Source organism: Magallana gigas, chromosome 9, assembly GCF_963853765.1.
Source record: "Magallana gigas chromosome 9, xbMagGiga1.1, whole genome shotgun sequence".
Lineage (NCBI taxonomy): Eukaryota > Metazoa > Mollusca > Bivalvia > Ostreida > Ostreidae > Magallana > Magallana gigas.
The window spans coordinates 48898469-48914032 of NC_088861.1; the positions used below are offsets into that span (position 1 = coordinate 48898469).

The 15564-nt window shown below is 36.9% G+C and overlaps 2 protein-coding genes across 4 annotated transcripts in view; both read right to left on the reverse strand.

Annotated features, from left to right (window-relative positions):
- LOC105337796 (uncharacterized) overlaps positions 1-6142 on the reverse strand; it is a 44212-nt gene extending 38070 nt beyond the window's left edge. For all 3 annotated transcript variants that reach the window (XM_066071951.1, XM_066071950.1, XM_066071952.1), the window contains exons 1-2: positions 5983-6142; positions 2115-2285 (exon numbers count right to left, since the gene is read on the reverse strand). In XM_066071951.1, the coding sequence (XP_065928023.1) occupies positions 2115-2261 (147 nt within the window). In that variant the 5' untranslated portion in view covers positions 2262-2285; positions 5983-6142. The remainder of the gene's footprint in view (positions 1-2114; positions 2286-5982) is intronic.
- A 3838-nt stretch (positions 6143-9980) lies between these two features.
- On the reverse strand, positions 9981-13298 carry LOC105337795 (uncharacterized). The gene is made up of 2 exons (XM_011442690.4): positions 12867-13298; positions 9981-10791 (listed from the first exon to the last, which is right to left on the reverse strand). The coding sequence occupies exons 1-2, from the start codon at positions 13201-13203 to the stop codon at positions 10247-10249; spliced, it is 882 nt and encodes a 293-aa protein (XP_011440992.3). The 5' UTR covers positions 13204-13298; the 3' UTR covers positions 9981-10246.
- Between the last annotated feature and the right edge of the window lie 2266 nt (positions 13299-15564).

The window sequence follows — 15564 nt, forward strand, 5'->3', positions numbered from 1 at the left end:
ATAACAGTTGAAATTGACACCCCTCGAAAACCATTGTCAACCTCCGCTTCGCGTCGGTTGACAATGGTTTTCTCGGGGTGTCAATTTCAACTGTTACCCTCCCAAACAGGCACTATTTATATAGTATTGACCCCATCAAAAGACTACAATTGTATAATATATGGTTTTTCATTCAAACATTTCAAATGACATATCTTGAGAATCTGGGTGGGTTTTTTTCATAGCGTTACATCATGTTACAAATAGATTTCCATTTCTTGTCTGGCCCAAATCAGGTTCCAATGGCCTCAGAAAACTTCTACAGAAAGAGCCAATATTTGGGGGAGGATGCCAGTAGCTGTCAAAGTCAATTTACACCTCGTTTCCGCATCCTTTCTCTATATCTCAATACAAACGAGAGTGGGAAGAAGAAGAAAATCTATATTTGGCTGCAAGAGCTCCTATTAAAAAACTGATATTAATAGAAGTTAGGCATGCAACTATCTGCCAATACACAAGTCAAACTCCTCGGGGCTTTATGGGAATTGCAATGTATACATAAACCGTCCAATAATTCCTGGGGGGCTTAATGGGAATTAATTGTGATCTGTTGGAAGACTTGCTGATGAATTTGTGTGAGATCAATATGACTTATTGATGCATAATGTTTGCAGCATCCTGTCTTGCCTGCATCCAATGTACTGCAAAATGTACTATAATTGTGTTCGTCTATTACGTCAATATATTACATGATACAATGTTAGTAATGTAAATAACTCATTTAATGGCTTTGAAAAATGTTATTTTAATCAATATTGGCATGATTTTCCATGTTCTAATATTAACTATAATTTAAAAGTTCTCAGACACAACAATTTATGGGACAAAACTGCCGACAACAAAGATGAAATCTTATAATTATACATTTTTATTTTATAGACAGGGTCTCACAAGATTTGGATTTATGCTACATCACACTTCGTTACTGTTCATCAAGTATTTGCCCCCTCTCTCTCTCTCTCTCTCTCTCTCTCCTTATAAATTTTTTTTTCACACTTTCACACTCTCATACAAAAACACAAAGACAAGGAAATTATTTAAGAGGGATGAATGGTTAAAAAGTGACATGTGTACATGTATGTACACAAATCAGTCAGCAGACAGGAAATTTAATTTAATTGATGGGATTATTCTAATCACACCTTGCCCAGGTACACATTACACCTGTATGCTTTATTCTAATCACACCTTGCCCAGGTACACATTACACCTGTATGCTTTATTCTAATCACACCTTGCCCAGGTACACATTACACCTGTATGCTTTATTCTAATCACACCTTGCCCAGGTACACATTACACCTGTAATGTTTCCTGCTTCTGTCAAATCTGTTGTCAGCTTTCAATGTTCTCTACATCACTGTCCATTGATTCTTTCTTTCATTGAGAGCATTTTTTTTTTGGGGGGGGGGGGGATAGCAAGTGTCAAGGGTATATATCACAATGATAAAAGTACTGTTATATTTGTTACATAGTTCTGACAAGTATACAATACACAGATGTCTGGCAGTTGATGTGTGTATGATAGGTTATTGGGAGCTAAGTGTGCACAGGTGTACGAGGATGCCTGTAATATGTTGATTCATGTGTAGTATACACAGATGTATGTGTACTGTCTGGGTACATATACATAAAGCAGTTAGTTATGTGTATAGTGTAGTGTGGTATATCTAAAACAGGCAGAGACACCTAGACACGTCGCCTCAGTGAACAGTATCCATGTTATCCATGCTATGAGTACTGGTACTACGGTACTGTTCACACTATTACTAAACTAAAGCATATATATATAACAATCTGTACACTATATATATAACAATCTGTACACTATATGCATGTTATCAATTCATTCAAAAACACATTGTATAGATACTGTGGTTTTCTCAATAATTTTGTGAATTTTCACAGTTTCAAGAAATCATTAATATGTGGATAATGGTTAATGTAATAGAATCCATGGTAGGACACCTTACCTCACTGAACATTTGATTTCAAGGATTGAATAAACATGATAAACAACAAAATCAAAGATTTTTGTTTAGAAAGTTAACATACAGTAAATATCACTGACTGACCTTGTGAGATTTGGAGCCATCAATGTTGACCACAAATCCTACCCCACAGGCGTCTCTCTCCAGGGTGGGGTCGTACAGGCCCTGGGGGTGGGGCAGGCCGGGGAACTGTCCCTCCATTGTTGACATCTCTTCCCTGACAGATCTCATGGGTATAGACTGCTGCAGTACCTGCTACAAGAGAAAGAGGACAGAGTCACAATACAATGCCACAGCTATAGCCTAAAACAGGACTTCCTCACAAAATTCCCAGTAACAACGCACATACTTAATTCACAAGGGTAACAAACAGTCTGATTAAAATCAACCTATATTTTGATGGTCCTGTAGAGCTTCCACGCGACCATCCAAATAAAGGAGCTAGTGGAATGTTTGATTTTAATCAGACTGGGTAATAATTAGTTTTCTTTCTTTCCCCATAAAGTTGTTGAAATGTGATTACAGGTTAATAAAGAGACAATCAAATTCTTAAAACCTTTAAAATACAAATTATATTTCAAATATCTGTCACATTGATGTTAAGTCTTGTTGCCCCTCAAGAGTCCTCAATGTTAATGTAGGATGGGGGAAATATTGACGGACCAGACAGGGATTCGAACCCGGGCCCCCTGAATCTCTAGTCAGGTGGTGTAACAACTGAGCTATCTGGCGCCAGAATTCAAAGTGGTCTGACCATCTAGTAAACTGAATTCAAGTGAATGGAATTGTTGCCTCATGACAACCAAAATGTTCAAGCTCTACTCCTACTTAACATTGTATGCCATAGCGGCCATGATATACATATATACACGTGTACCAAAACTCTTCTACAGTTCACACCGACGGAGTAAGTGTACAGCGTAATTATAAGCTATCCTCCACATCTGATGGGATTGTAACTCCTACATCAGAAGTCTGAGGTAAATGCCACAACATGCATGGACCATATTAATAACAATTAATACTCATTACAATGTAATACGCCTGTAATTTGGGGGACAGTTATAAACCTGGATTCTTGCTTGACTGTAATAAAGGACTACTTGTAAGCCTAGTACACAAGTACTTGTCTTGAAGAATTATATGGTATGTATAAAATTAATGCTACTAATGCAATGCAACAATCACATGCTAAACTTGAAACATGCCTTTTAATATGTTTTGTTATCATAAATACGGTAACACAATCAATGAACATTTCAGCTTTTATTTGGCAATTCAGATATATAAAAAATTCAACATATTAACATCCATTAACTTTATTTACAATAAAAATTCTTTAATATGCCTGTAATTTGGGGAACATTTTTTCAGATTGCAGTTGTTAGCTGCTATTTCATGGCCTCACATTAATGACCCAGATTAAACTGTTACACACATATTGACTCACATTGAGGGGCTCGAAAGTAGGTCACCCTGGGCCTCTCAACTATGTGCAATGAGAGATAACGGCTTTTAAATGTTTTTAAATTATGACACGCTTCTATAACCTGTGCACACTGACATTACTACCTGTGCACATTGATTGACAGTGTCAAGCCATGGTGTATGACATTTGATAGGGAAATAAATAGATCAACAAGTGCCCCCTTTTGATGTTATTTAAGGTCAAGCGGCGCTGGGGGTCTGTTGTAGTATACATGCATGAGATAAAGAAGATAGGGGACGCTGTCTATCAAAGAAAAGGTCATATGTGTATGAAAAAATAGAGCATTGATATTAATAGTACAACATGAAATAACGCAGCAATTCATAACTGCATCCTACAGAAGTGCTTGACATGGCACCAGAGAAAGCAAAATGTTACAACTGAATTTTTACTCTAGAATTTTTCTTTCCAAGCATTTGTGTTGAACTATGCCCCCTCAGAACTGTCTTATTTTATTTTATAAGACTTTCATATGAAATTTCTTTGCAGTATTATTTATGTTTTATACACATTAACAAATTCAACTTTATGCCATAAAGCTCAATTGTTTAACATGTTAAAAATCCCAAAAACTGAAATTCCTTTGATCACATTAATGAAAAACTGTCGGAGAAACTTGTAAGACTAGAGTCAGCAGTTTTGAGTGCAACATCATGGTGCAGTTTGTCTGTAGCTTGTCTGAACCTCAAAGTCACACACTGCGTTCTCTGAACATGGAAACCTGGGGAACCGCAACGTGAACTTCACTAGTTGATTGTTTGCAAACACTTTTCCGGAGCTAGTCAGTTAAATGCAGTTTTACATTTAATACCATGAGTACAAGAACATAAATCTTGTACAGAGAAAATTAATTTCTGTGTGTATGTGTCACTAAAAATGGCTGGGTGCCAGGGATAATAAGCTCGATACCAGGGGAATATCCTAACCAGGCACCCTGGCTTTACCGGTCAAAGATTGTTTATGTGTTTTAAGGACGGGTGCACTGACCTCAAATGAACCAATTCCTGGAGAAAAGCTAGCTCTTCACTGAAATCTGTACCCCCCTCCCCTGGCCCAAACCCCTTCCCTTTCCACACTTACTAAACTCTAAAACTCTGGTCACCCTCCCCCCCCCCCAAAAAACAAACTCCAACCTCCACCACATCCCCACCCCACCCCCTTTAACCACTTTGAGAACGTAAATAAACATGTGATGGCTCTCAGTCGTACACATCCTATGTTTGCAATTTATATATAATTTACGAATAATCATATCTCTAATGATACTGTGATTACACTGTACCTAATGCAATCAAAAGATCTGGATAAAAAAGAATTGGATAGCATGTGATGAAAGGTGGGGGGGGGGGGGGAGGATAGAGTTATATTTTGGCAGTCTCAAAATCTGGCTGCTATATGGCGATGTTGAACCTAAAACAGATAAATATGAGAAAAGATGTCCATCCTACATGTACATGAACTGCTTAAAGTACACAACTCTATAGTGGGTCAGCTGACACAGATCTGTCTGACTGGAGGAATACCTAGCCATCAGCCCTCACTGCCCAGCTTGAGACCTTTTGATTTAAGGTCATGGTAGATGACCATGTGGCTACCACATGTGTTCATCTGTCTCCATCAAGATGTAGTTTCATAATCACCCCCCCCCCCCCCCCACACACACACACACACTTAGATCCACTCAGATTAATTGACCAATGCGGGGTACCATCTAATGGGCTGATACCAGGTGGAGTCAGCAGGGTAAATCCAGCAGGAGTCTGCTAAAAAAAATTTGTTATGCTTCACTGCCCTCCATGTCAAATCAAGCACCGTGAACTGTATACAGACCACAGAAGATACAAATGGGTTCATTTTTCAGTTAGCTTGACCTAATTTCATAAATACAGATACTTCTTGATGTTCACCAAATTCCAACGTCTATTGTTGATTAATCATGCACAAGCATGTAAATAAAATACAAATTTAAAGGGGGGGGGGTGAACCTCTGATTGTTGATGTTATGCAAGCCGTCTGGACAGACTATACACAGCGCTGTATACACTGCATATTTCGATCCCTGTTTGCATAACTTTACGTATACGCATAACTATACTTAATACATATACTGATACATTTCCTAACCTTGTCCAAAACTTATTTTCACAATCATGATATTACAGGATCTCGAATAATCGCCCTTGACACGTGCAGTTTTGCAGAAAAATGTCAACACAGGGTTAATTTCTTCTCGATTCAGCAATTTTTGACAAATTTCAATTTGATATTTATTGTCAGTTTGAAAGAAGACAACACTAACATGCATATACAACCGTTTCCTGATTAACTTAACGAGGAAATGATTTATTCGAATACAAAACATGGGAGCTGCGATTTTTTACCCCACCATTCGTGTGCAGAATCTTGCATCCCGTCAATGTCTTCCCTGTAACAAAAATGGGCAACCTAAATTAGTGATCTTACCTTGATGCTTTTTCTAAAAGTGTAACTTTAATAAACCAGTAGAATTCGTTGTTAATTTATTCCCAGCGATCTACGTGTGGTATTAAACTTTAACCGAGTAAAGAGATTCCATGCACTGTTTTCATCCAGACACGTGTTATTCTCGTGGAAGAAAGCAGGCCTCTGATTGGCCGATTCTTACTACTAGACAAATCTCGTTGAAAGAAAAGTTTCCTCCGAATTTATCGATTTGAACGAACGAGTTCTTCATGTCATTTTGAATTTCTAAAGAATAGGATGAACATCTTTGATTTAAACACAGGGGCTCGTCACGAAGTTTTTTCACCCTTTTATATGTATCACCTCTATACAATGAAATAAAATGTATTTTATTGTATACTATAGAGGTGGTACATATTTAAAAGGGTGAAAAAACTTCATGACGAGCCCCGGTGAATCTCGTTAATATATAATATTAGTTACATACACTGTAGTTATTTATCAATCATCAAGCAATTAAATATCTAATTATTTTTCAGACTGACCATACAAACGACTGAAAAGTAAATTTAAACTTTAAAGAAAAAAAAAGAAGAGAGATATATCCCAAAAGCTATTTCCCAAAAATCAGGAAATTCCTAATTAATTTGTTGTGGGGGTAAGGGTATCTAATGTGCGGGCGGGGGGGGGGGGATAGCTTTCTGATACTTAGATATATGTTAATGTATAAGAAATATAATATTTTCTGCGAAAAAAGTGGGGGTGGACCCTCCCTGATGCTATGTGCAGACGGTTTGGTCTAACTTTGCAAAAAAGTGGGGGAGCGCCCCGCTAGCCCCCCGGTTCCGACGCTTATGCTTATTTCCTATACGATAAAAGCAGGTTTGTTAGAAGTCGACCAAACCGGATCCTGTGACACTCAAGCAGTGGCCATTACATGTAACCTCAATAACCCTATGTACACCATATGAATATCAGTTAGTGTTATATAAAGACACAATTAAAAAAATAGAATATCTTCATTATTATTATTTTTTTAATTGCATGTATTTAAAAATTGTGAAGAGGATCCTCTTATCTTTAAAAAAAAAAATGGGAGTGCATGGGGCTAAAAGTTCGGAAATGACCCGCTACACTGGGACCTAGCAATTGGGGATCATAATTTGAACTCAGTTTTAAAAATAAAAAAGGTACGTTATATATAATTATTATATAGCATTAAGATAATGCAGAGGATTTTATGGAATACTACATGAGAGAATGGTTCGGGATGTTTACAATTATTTCTAGAAATCACTAGATGATATCCTGCGCAAGCGCGGGAATCAACACTGTACTCATTAGAATGATACAATGCACAATATGTAAAACAGTATTTTTGTTTATTTTTGTATATACTGTATCCACTTTCATAACTTTATTCCTTAAAACCCTTGCACCATGCAAAGCACAGATTTCAGCTTTGAGGTAGTATGGGACAACGTACTACCTTTTGAACTAAACAAATAAAGTAAAAAAAAGTGTAACATTTCTCCGCTTTTAGAACATTGCTTTCATAATATTCTTTAAAATTTAAATAAAAAAAACAGCATGGCTGGATATATATAGAGGAGCGGGCAGTGATGAAAAATATAAACTGAAATGGATGATTTATACATATACGTACATGGTCTTCACTCGTTTTGCTGCAGAAGACTGGAAAAAATAGCAAACTTTTCTATTTAAATTCAAACCAGTAAATCGGTTTTTATTGCATATATCGTTTCTCTAAATTTTGGGGGTTTTTTGGATCCTATTTAACTATAATTTTTGTCACTGTTCCAAATAAGCATATCAGAAATCTGATAAAAGACTGTTTTGAAGACCCCCCCCCCCCCAATTCAACTTCCCCGTTTTATGCATACTTGATTTTTTTTAGCACAATCTGTTCATTGTTTGCAAATTATTGTATAAAAGGCTTGCTACCAATCTGTCATGTTAAAAAATGTATGAAATTTATAAAAAAAAAAAAAAAAAAAACGCTACTGGATGCATATTTATTTACAGAATATAAACACAATTTGTCAGATATAAAGAATTTGCCCAATGGTTAACTCCCCCTAGCTTTACTTTAGCTCCGCCGGGACGTTATTTTGTCAAACCGAATTCCTTGACACCCGTCTAGAAAGTTCCTTCCATCAAAGCTAAAACCGCATCAAATTGATAAAAAAAATATTTTTTTTTATTAACCCAAGATATTAGCCTGCGATGCCCTAGCCTTGGTTATATACCCCGTTCTGGAAAGTTCCCTCCCATGTATCCGGTTTTCTCACCAAAGGTCGTGCTTTGCAAGCGTTTATCCATCAAACCTAAAATCGCGCATTTAAGAAACGAATTGACTCGTCAATAATTGTCAAATCTTAATTTCTACGTTCCCAGTAAATATATATATTCACCCCAAAAATGTACCATTCAATATAATTTCGTAACAAGCATATTTTTTGATGCAAATTCGCACTGACTTAGATCCGCCAAAGCGTGAAAGGTATTTATAAGCAGTTATATACTCTGGTGCAGGCGTTTTGTAGTTTTTTGGCGAAATGTCTTATAATTCATAAATATAGATTTTAAAAATCACGAGATTTCCGTTGACAGAGAAATAAAATATATCCAATGTATCGAAATATATTTACATATACCGAGTATGATTCCCTCTATTTCCTACGGAAACTTATCGTGAATTCATAGCTCTATAGAAACAGCCAGACTGAAATATACATGCCCCGTTTATCGATTGGTCAAAACCTACAGCGACAAAAGAAAAATCACGGACTGCACGAAATAATCATGATGATGTCAGACTCAAATTCCCATAGGAGACGATTTGGCAATAAAGTGATTTTTACTTACTTTTTCCAATCCATTTATTAATTTGCAAAATAGTGTAAATATAAAAAATAGAATGCTGTCTTTGATGATTCATGCAGGTTATGAAGGTAGCGATAATTGCTGAAAAAAAAGTATTTATTTCTGCAATGTTGCCACCTTCATATCGCCACAGAAAGCATTTTATTGTTTAAATATAGTTTTACATGAAATTCTTGTGAATGTTCTTTTCATTTAAATTGCCTTAAATTGGTTATGTAATGTACTGTTAAATATTTACATCAACTGTATTATCTAATGGTGTTCATAAAGCCACAGACAAACCCAGCACAACGTCCGTGTATGAACGCGGGTACAATGCTTGAACTAGCGTTACCTCTAAGACCAATCACATCTTCTCGGGCTTTTCCGGCAGAGCTCGAAAAAAACACCTCGAGGTGTTTTTCCGAGCTTGCCGGAAAGGCCCGAGAAGTTGCGATTGCTCTAAGACCGCACTGTATATACTTTCACACTTGTGTGGATCTAGAAGGGGGTCGGGGATGGGGTTCATGGAAAATAGGCCTTGGACCATCCCCCCCCCCCCCATCCCGGAAAACAAAACTTTCCCTGTTGTTGTGTTGTCTCGTATATGTTCCTGAATTAGAACTCATGAAATTAATAATTATAAATAACGAATTTGCCATGGATTCACTTTTTCAAAGAAATAGCGATATAGGCATCGTAAAATGGCGTCAAAAACGCCATCATTAAAAACTTGTTTAGTTACGAAGATTTTTAAAGCGCAAAAGGATTATTTAAATGTGTGTGAAGTAAAATGTCACTCTCTACCTAAACTTATTAGAAAAAAAGTTGTATAAAATAAGTGTTAGAAATTTGAATTATATATGTTTCTTACATTTCTTAACCTGACATGCTCTCCTTTAATTAAATAAAAAAAAACTCTGGCAATTCAGTAAAAGAAATTGTTGTCATAAAAACCAATGTAGAACGTTCAAAATTATTTTTTCCACATTTGTAACTCGGCTGAACCCTCCAATTAAACTGATTGTCAACACAAGATCACTTCTGGTGCAATTGATATACTATATAAGTTGAGTTTCATATGGAATTTAAAGACTTTACTTTATAAATCCACTTGACAAACAACAAAGAAATTTTCTCAAAGAATATCCTTTTATTCTTATTTTTTAAACTTAAAAAAAAATTGAAAACAATAATGTATATAAAAAACATCAACAGTATACAAATGTATATGTAAAACATTTTTCTGAAAGTAACATGGTATCAGTTATTTGCACGGCACTGTGTAATGCACGTGCATCAGGGACTATCATCGATGGGACCCCGCGGGCAGTGTGGGGATTTGGAGCCCCTGGTCGCTTCCTATTGAGGTAAAGTCTTTTTCTGGAGTATAACCCCCTCATTCTTTCCACAGCGAGCACTTGCCGAAACGGGGAACGTTCACGTCACTGATTTGCTGCAGAGTTGCCGCCATTGAGCCCCTGTGACGTACAAGCACCGCAGTACCCTCGAGGTTGGTCACGTGGTCTGTGACGTCCATCAACATACCGTGGTGTATATGGTACTGGATGTTGGCGGTAAGACGCACGCGGACGATCTTTGTGACGTAATCAGGCTCGTAGACGGTCTTTTCTTCTGTCTGGCTCTCCTCGACCTCAATCATATCAACGTCACCAACGACATGTGACATTTCGTCATAGATGACGAATTTGTCGCCTGCTTCCACTGCGCATACTGTAAATGCGTATCCTTCCGGTCGGCTGTCGGACCAGAAGTAGTTCTCGTTGTTGTTGAGAGTTTCTCCCGAGAAAGTCAGTCGCTTCCCATATCCAAGGCCGATGGATTGGAGCATGCGCGGTTCTCCGTTGAACAGGAAGTCTTTGGATCCCATGTAGCGAACTCGGTATCGGAACCCTGGACAGATGTTTTCGTCCACATGGAAACCTGCCGAAAAAAAATCAAAATACTGAGGACTCTTCAAAACCGGTTGTCTTACATTTCATACGTTACAATGCATCGATTTGAATAAAGAGCATCGTACTTTTAAACTGACTAGATTAACCGTGAAAATGCACATTTAATATACAGTGTGAAGTTTTGACGGTTAGTGAGTGCTTCAACATACTGCATCAAGAAAAAATTCACTTGGCATAATATATTCATATATACAGAACGCTTTATCAAAATACATTATAATCAATATCTGCATGTGTTTTTATTACAAAGGTTTTTGTGGTGCAAGTATGAGCGATTTCAATTTAAAATAAATTAAATTGTCACATGGTATTTCATTGCCCTGTTCAAAAATAAAATGAGCATTGGCAGATGCCGTTTATCTAATAAATATTTTTCCCCGTTGGATAATTTTGAATAAAATTAAATATGGGGTAATTTAGAACATTGCTGTTGTGTTGTGTAGGTCTTTCTTCCTCTTCTTCTTTCCTCGGCTGCTCGATCGCTGTCTCTTGGGTGAAGCTTTCTCCACGTTCAAAGAAATGTTAAAAATTATACCCCGTTTTTTCATATGCACTATGGTAAACTAGTCTCAAACCCCAATGTATGATTTTTAGTTGTTTTTTTTTTTTATCTTTTTTTTTTCCATCTGCATATACCACGTGACAAAATGACATCAGAATTAAAATCTACAAATTTCGGCAGTTGTTTTCAGTAACGTAACATGAATATGTTACCACTTACACAACTATCCGTAATTATCTGCCGAATCGTCACAGCAGAAATCGAAGGTAACTGAAAAGACAAAACCTTTTCAAACCACAACATACGGTCTACAACACAGGTCAGAGAAGTCACTGTTTGATAAAGAGGTCTCAGGTCACATTAAATTGTAGAGTTATCACCCCCTCCCCACCCCACCCCCCCCCCCCCCCCCCCCCCCCACCGATATCTAAATATCAAAATTGTCAATGTAAACTAAGGTCAACTGAACTAATATTGATAATTCGATATTGTTAAACTCAATTTCATTCGCTAGTTATTGTAAAATACAGAACAATTTTAACTTGTCTGTGTTAGAAAATAAAATAAAAACGTTATGAAGTAGCTACGATGGCGTCGGAAGCAAATTGAAAGTGGGGGGGGGGGGGGGTAGACTAATCCTCAGAAATATTGCCAAAAAACCTATTTCCCAAAATCATGAAAATCCTAATCCGGGGGGGGGGGGGGGATGCCTATCCACAAACAATTTTCCCTACCCAAATCCCCCCCCCCCAATCATGAAATTCCTAATCCGTGGGGGGGGAGGGGGGGGGGGAGTAGGCCTATTACTCCGACTTTCTCAATCTTTCAAGGTTAATTTAGGAACTACTATACTTCCGGCGATAAAAAGTGTGGGGGGGGGGGCTAAACCCTCTATAATGCTATGTGCCTAATGGTTAGGTCTACATTTGCTACATTTGCAAAAACAGTGGGGGGGGGGGGGGTCCGACGCCTATGAGCTACGAGTATCGAACCTCCTTAATGATGATAAACAGCGGTGCATATGTGCACCTATTTGAACCCCTTTATGCGTAATGAGGTATATATCGATTACAGATGCGCTACATAAGCTGGAACTTTCCAGTTTTAGCAAGAGCTGTCTTGTCGTTACTATGGTAACTGTCGGTCGATAAGGTACAAAGTCTCGGTCAATGATTCATCATCATAAACTCACCTTACAATACTCAATGCTTAGATGATCATCTTTTCAAAAATATCAATAAGGTTAAACAATTTACTTTGGTACTTTTGACAAAGTTAAAAAATAACATTTTGAATAAATAAAAATTAATATTTTTTACTCAATTAAAATGTTCCTGCTGTACGTTGGGTAAAATTACACTAAGTAGTGTAAAAATTCAATATATATATATATATATTATTTTGATACATATTATATTAGCTATAAAATGTGTTCTTAACAAGGATTAACAAAATATATTGAAGTAAATGTAACTACTGAAATAGTTTCGTAATATTAATGTAAATCGGTTGTAAATCATTTTATAAAGGTAAAACCTTACCGATCACGGGAAATTCGTGCGGCTTGATTCCCGCCGATTTATACTGGATGGGGAAACCCCGCCCGTCAATGACCGGGGTGTCGTCACACACTCTCTCCAGGGAGGAAGAGGACCCCCCTCTCTCCTCGGTGATGGTCAGGTCGTGGTGGAGATCCCGGGCGGGCCGGAACAAATCTTTGAGAGACCCGCGCGGGGTTTTGGTCAGTCCTGGATCCGCGCCTAGAGATTTGATGTCCTCGGGACGGATAGTGGCGTACATGGATAATCTTCTGACCAGAAAACATTCGTCAATTTCATCACGGCTATCAAAGACCTGGCTTTTTTCAATGATCGGCATTTTGACTTGTTAAGAAATAAATAAGGGTGGATTTAGTCTGGTAGCTTTTTATTCTTGATCGATCTCCTTGCGTGGCAAACTGTGTTATGATTGTAAGATCAACAGAGTATCGGTATTTATTGCTGACAGAGATTATTTATGATCAGCCAATCAGAAACGATTTGTCTCGAACTGATCTCTGCCATTGGTCGGTTTATTGTTATTTTCCCACGTGTAGTCTGCATGCACTATCGCATGCACAGCTTTCTCCCATTCATACCTGAACTTTGACCCCGTATAAGTAAATATTTTGGTTTGGGTCACATGTACATTGTAAAATTCTCCAAAAACAAAGAAACCTGTTTGATATCGGGAACGTTCCCATTTTAATAAATAATTCATGTTTACATTTACCGACAATAATATTTGATGTTCATTTCACAAAGTAAGTCAACAGCTAGGGTGATTTTTCCACAACTTACTATGTACTGTTAACATAGGCTAAAGGTCAAAGGTGAAAAGATTATTGATGTCAGACAATCTTACGAAATGTTTAATGTTACTTTTTTTTATAATATACACACATAAAAAAATTCAAACTTCAAAAAACAAAACATTAAATTATTCCTTTAACTGTTAAAAACCTGAAGATTTATGTTCCTACCATATATTACAGGCGAGACAGGTAAATACAAATTTGATACCGTACGTACGTTCACATATTTCAGGCATATAATATTAATTATCTCTCCGCATTTCTTCGATTCCGTTTTCTGTTTTTATTTACTAATTGATTTTTAGACTCAAAATTGTATGATCAAGTAGCCCCACCCCTTTTTAAAAACGACATTTCTTTCCACAGCTAATATACATATTACATAGGCATCGGAACCGGGAAGGGGGGAGGAGGGGGTTACCCCCCCCCCCATCCCCCCCGCCCTTTTTTCTCGCAGCAAAGATAACAGTTCCTAAAGTTATCTTGAAAAGATTGAAATATTGAGAAGTTGAAGTCATAGGTATACTATATATGGATCCGAAGCATTTATTTAAAGGTCTATACTGCTGTAACAGCAATTACGTGAAACGTTCTCTCTCTCTCTCTCTCTCTCTCTCTCTCTATTTATTAAAGACACCATGCATGAACTCTCTGTTTATGCCACCGTGAATTATTTCCCTGATTCCCGATCCAACAACAATGCAAATAATAACCCCCCCCCCCCCAAGCAGATGTGCATAAACCATATATATTTTTGGGAATGTTTCAGGCACAGATTTTATCATTTTTCTTTTTAAAAAAAAGTCTCAGAGCACACGTATATATACACGTACTATACATTCCATAATGATATCAACTAAAACAATGCTATGAGTTTCTCCACTTGTCTACAAGAGTCTCAGTAGGCCTATAACGGAGAATCCCCTTACCGTGGTAAGTACATGTAAGCATGACTGCATGGAAACGTGCTTTTTTTTCCTATAGGTTCTGAATTTAAAAAGGATTACATTAATTTTCGATATCGGAAGAGGGTAAGATCTGAATTTGAACATATTTTATTGTGTAAATAACACAAAAGGATTGGAAACAAGTTCTTGCAACTTACAAGTTCCTCTCCTAATGATAACACATACAATATATACAATTGTCATAGTACATGTAATATTACATGTTACTTATAGTTAATTAAATTCATAGACATACATTTACAAAGTAATTGCAAATATATAGTAGATAACGTTAATATACAGTATAGAAAGCAAAAGCAAAAAGAAATTTAATTATTAAATCTTTCAGACTCTTTAATGAACTTTTGAACTGCTGAAAAAATAAAGCAGTTTGTATTGTAAGACAAATTGTCACATTTCCGAATGGTGTCAGGTACAAAAGATTTTTTGTAAAGTTCTAATCTGCTGATTGGAACACTATAATTTTCGCTATTTCTTGTGTGATATATTGAGACATTTTTTGTTACGGGAGGAATAATGTTGCTCAAGTACTCAGGTACTTGATTTGTATGAATTTTAAACATGGTTATTAATTTAGCCTTATTTCGTCGACTGGCCAGAGATTCCCAGCCAGTTTCTGTGTAGAAAGATTCTGTATATCCTAAAATGGGTTAACCAGTATCAATCCTTGCAGCACTTAATTGAACTTTTTCTAATCTCTCCATGTCAAACATATTGCAACCGTCCCATACTACAGAAGCATATTCAAGAACTGGTCTAATAAACGTGATATAGATCTGAAAAGGGTCCTTAGGGCAGGCTATGGTTATGACGGTGATCGATTTACCTAATATTCTACAGGGGTCCATCTCTTATAATGTGAATACCTAATTGATCTGCAAAAAAGTAAGATAATCATATGCCAAAAGAGAAGATAGC

Bases quoted from the DNA above. Each gene is read 5' to 3' on its own strand.
- LOC105337795 (XM_011442690.4), bottom strand. From the start codon at position 13,203: ATGCCGATCATTGAAAAAAGCCAGGTCTTTGATAGCCGTGATGAAATT. The intron at 10,792-12,866 runs GTAAGGTTTTAC...TTTTTTCGGCAG, and splicing joins GCACGAATTTCCCGTGATCG to GTTTCCATGTGGACGAAAAC.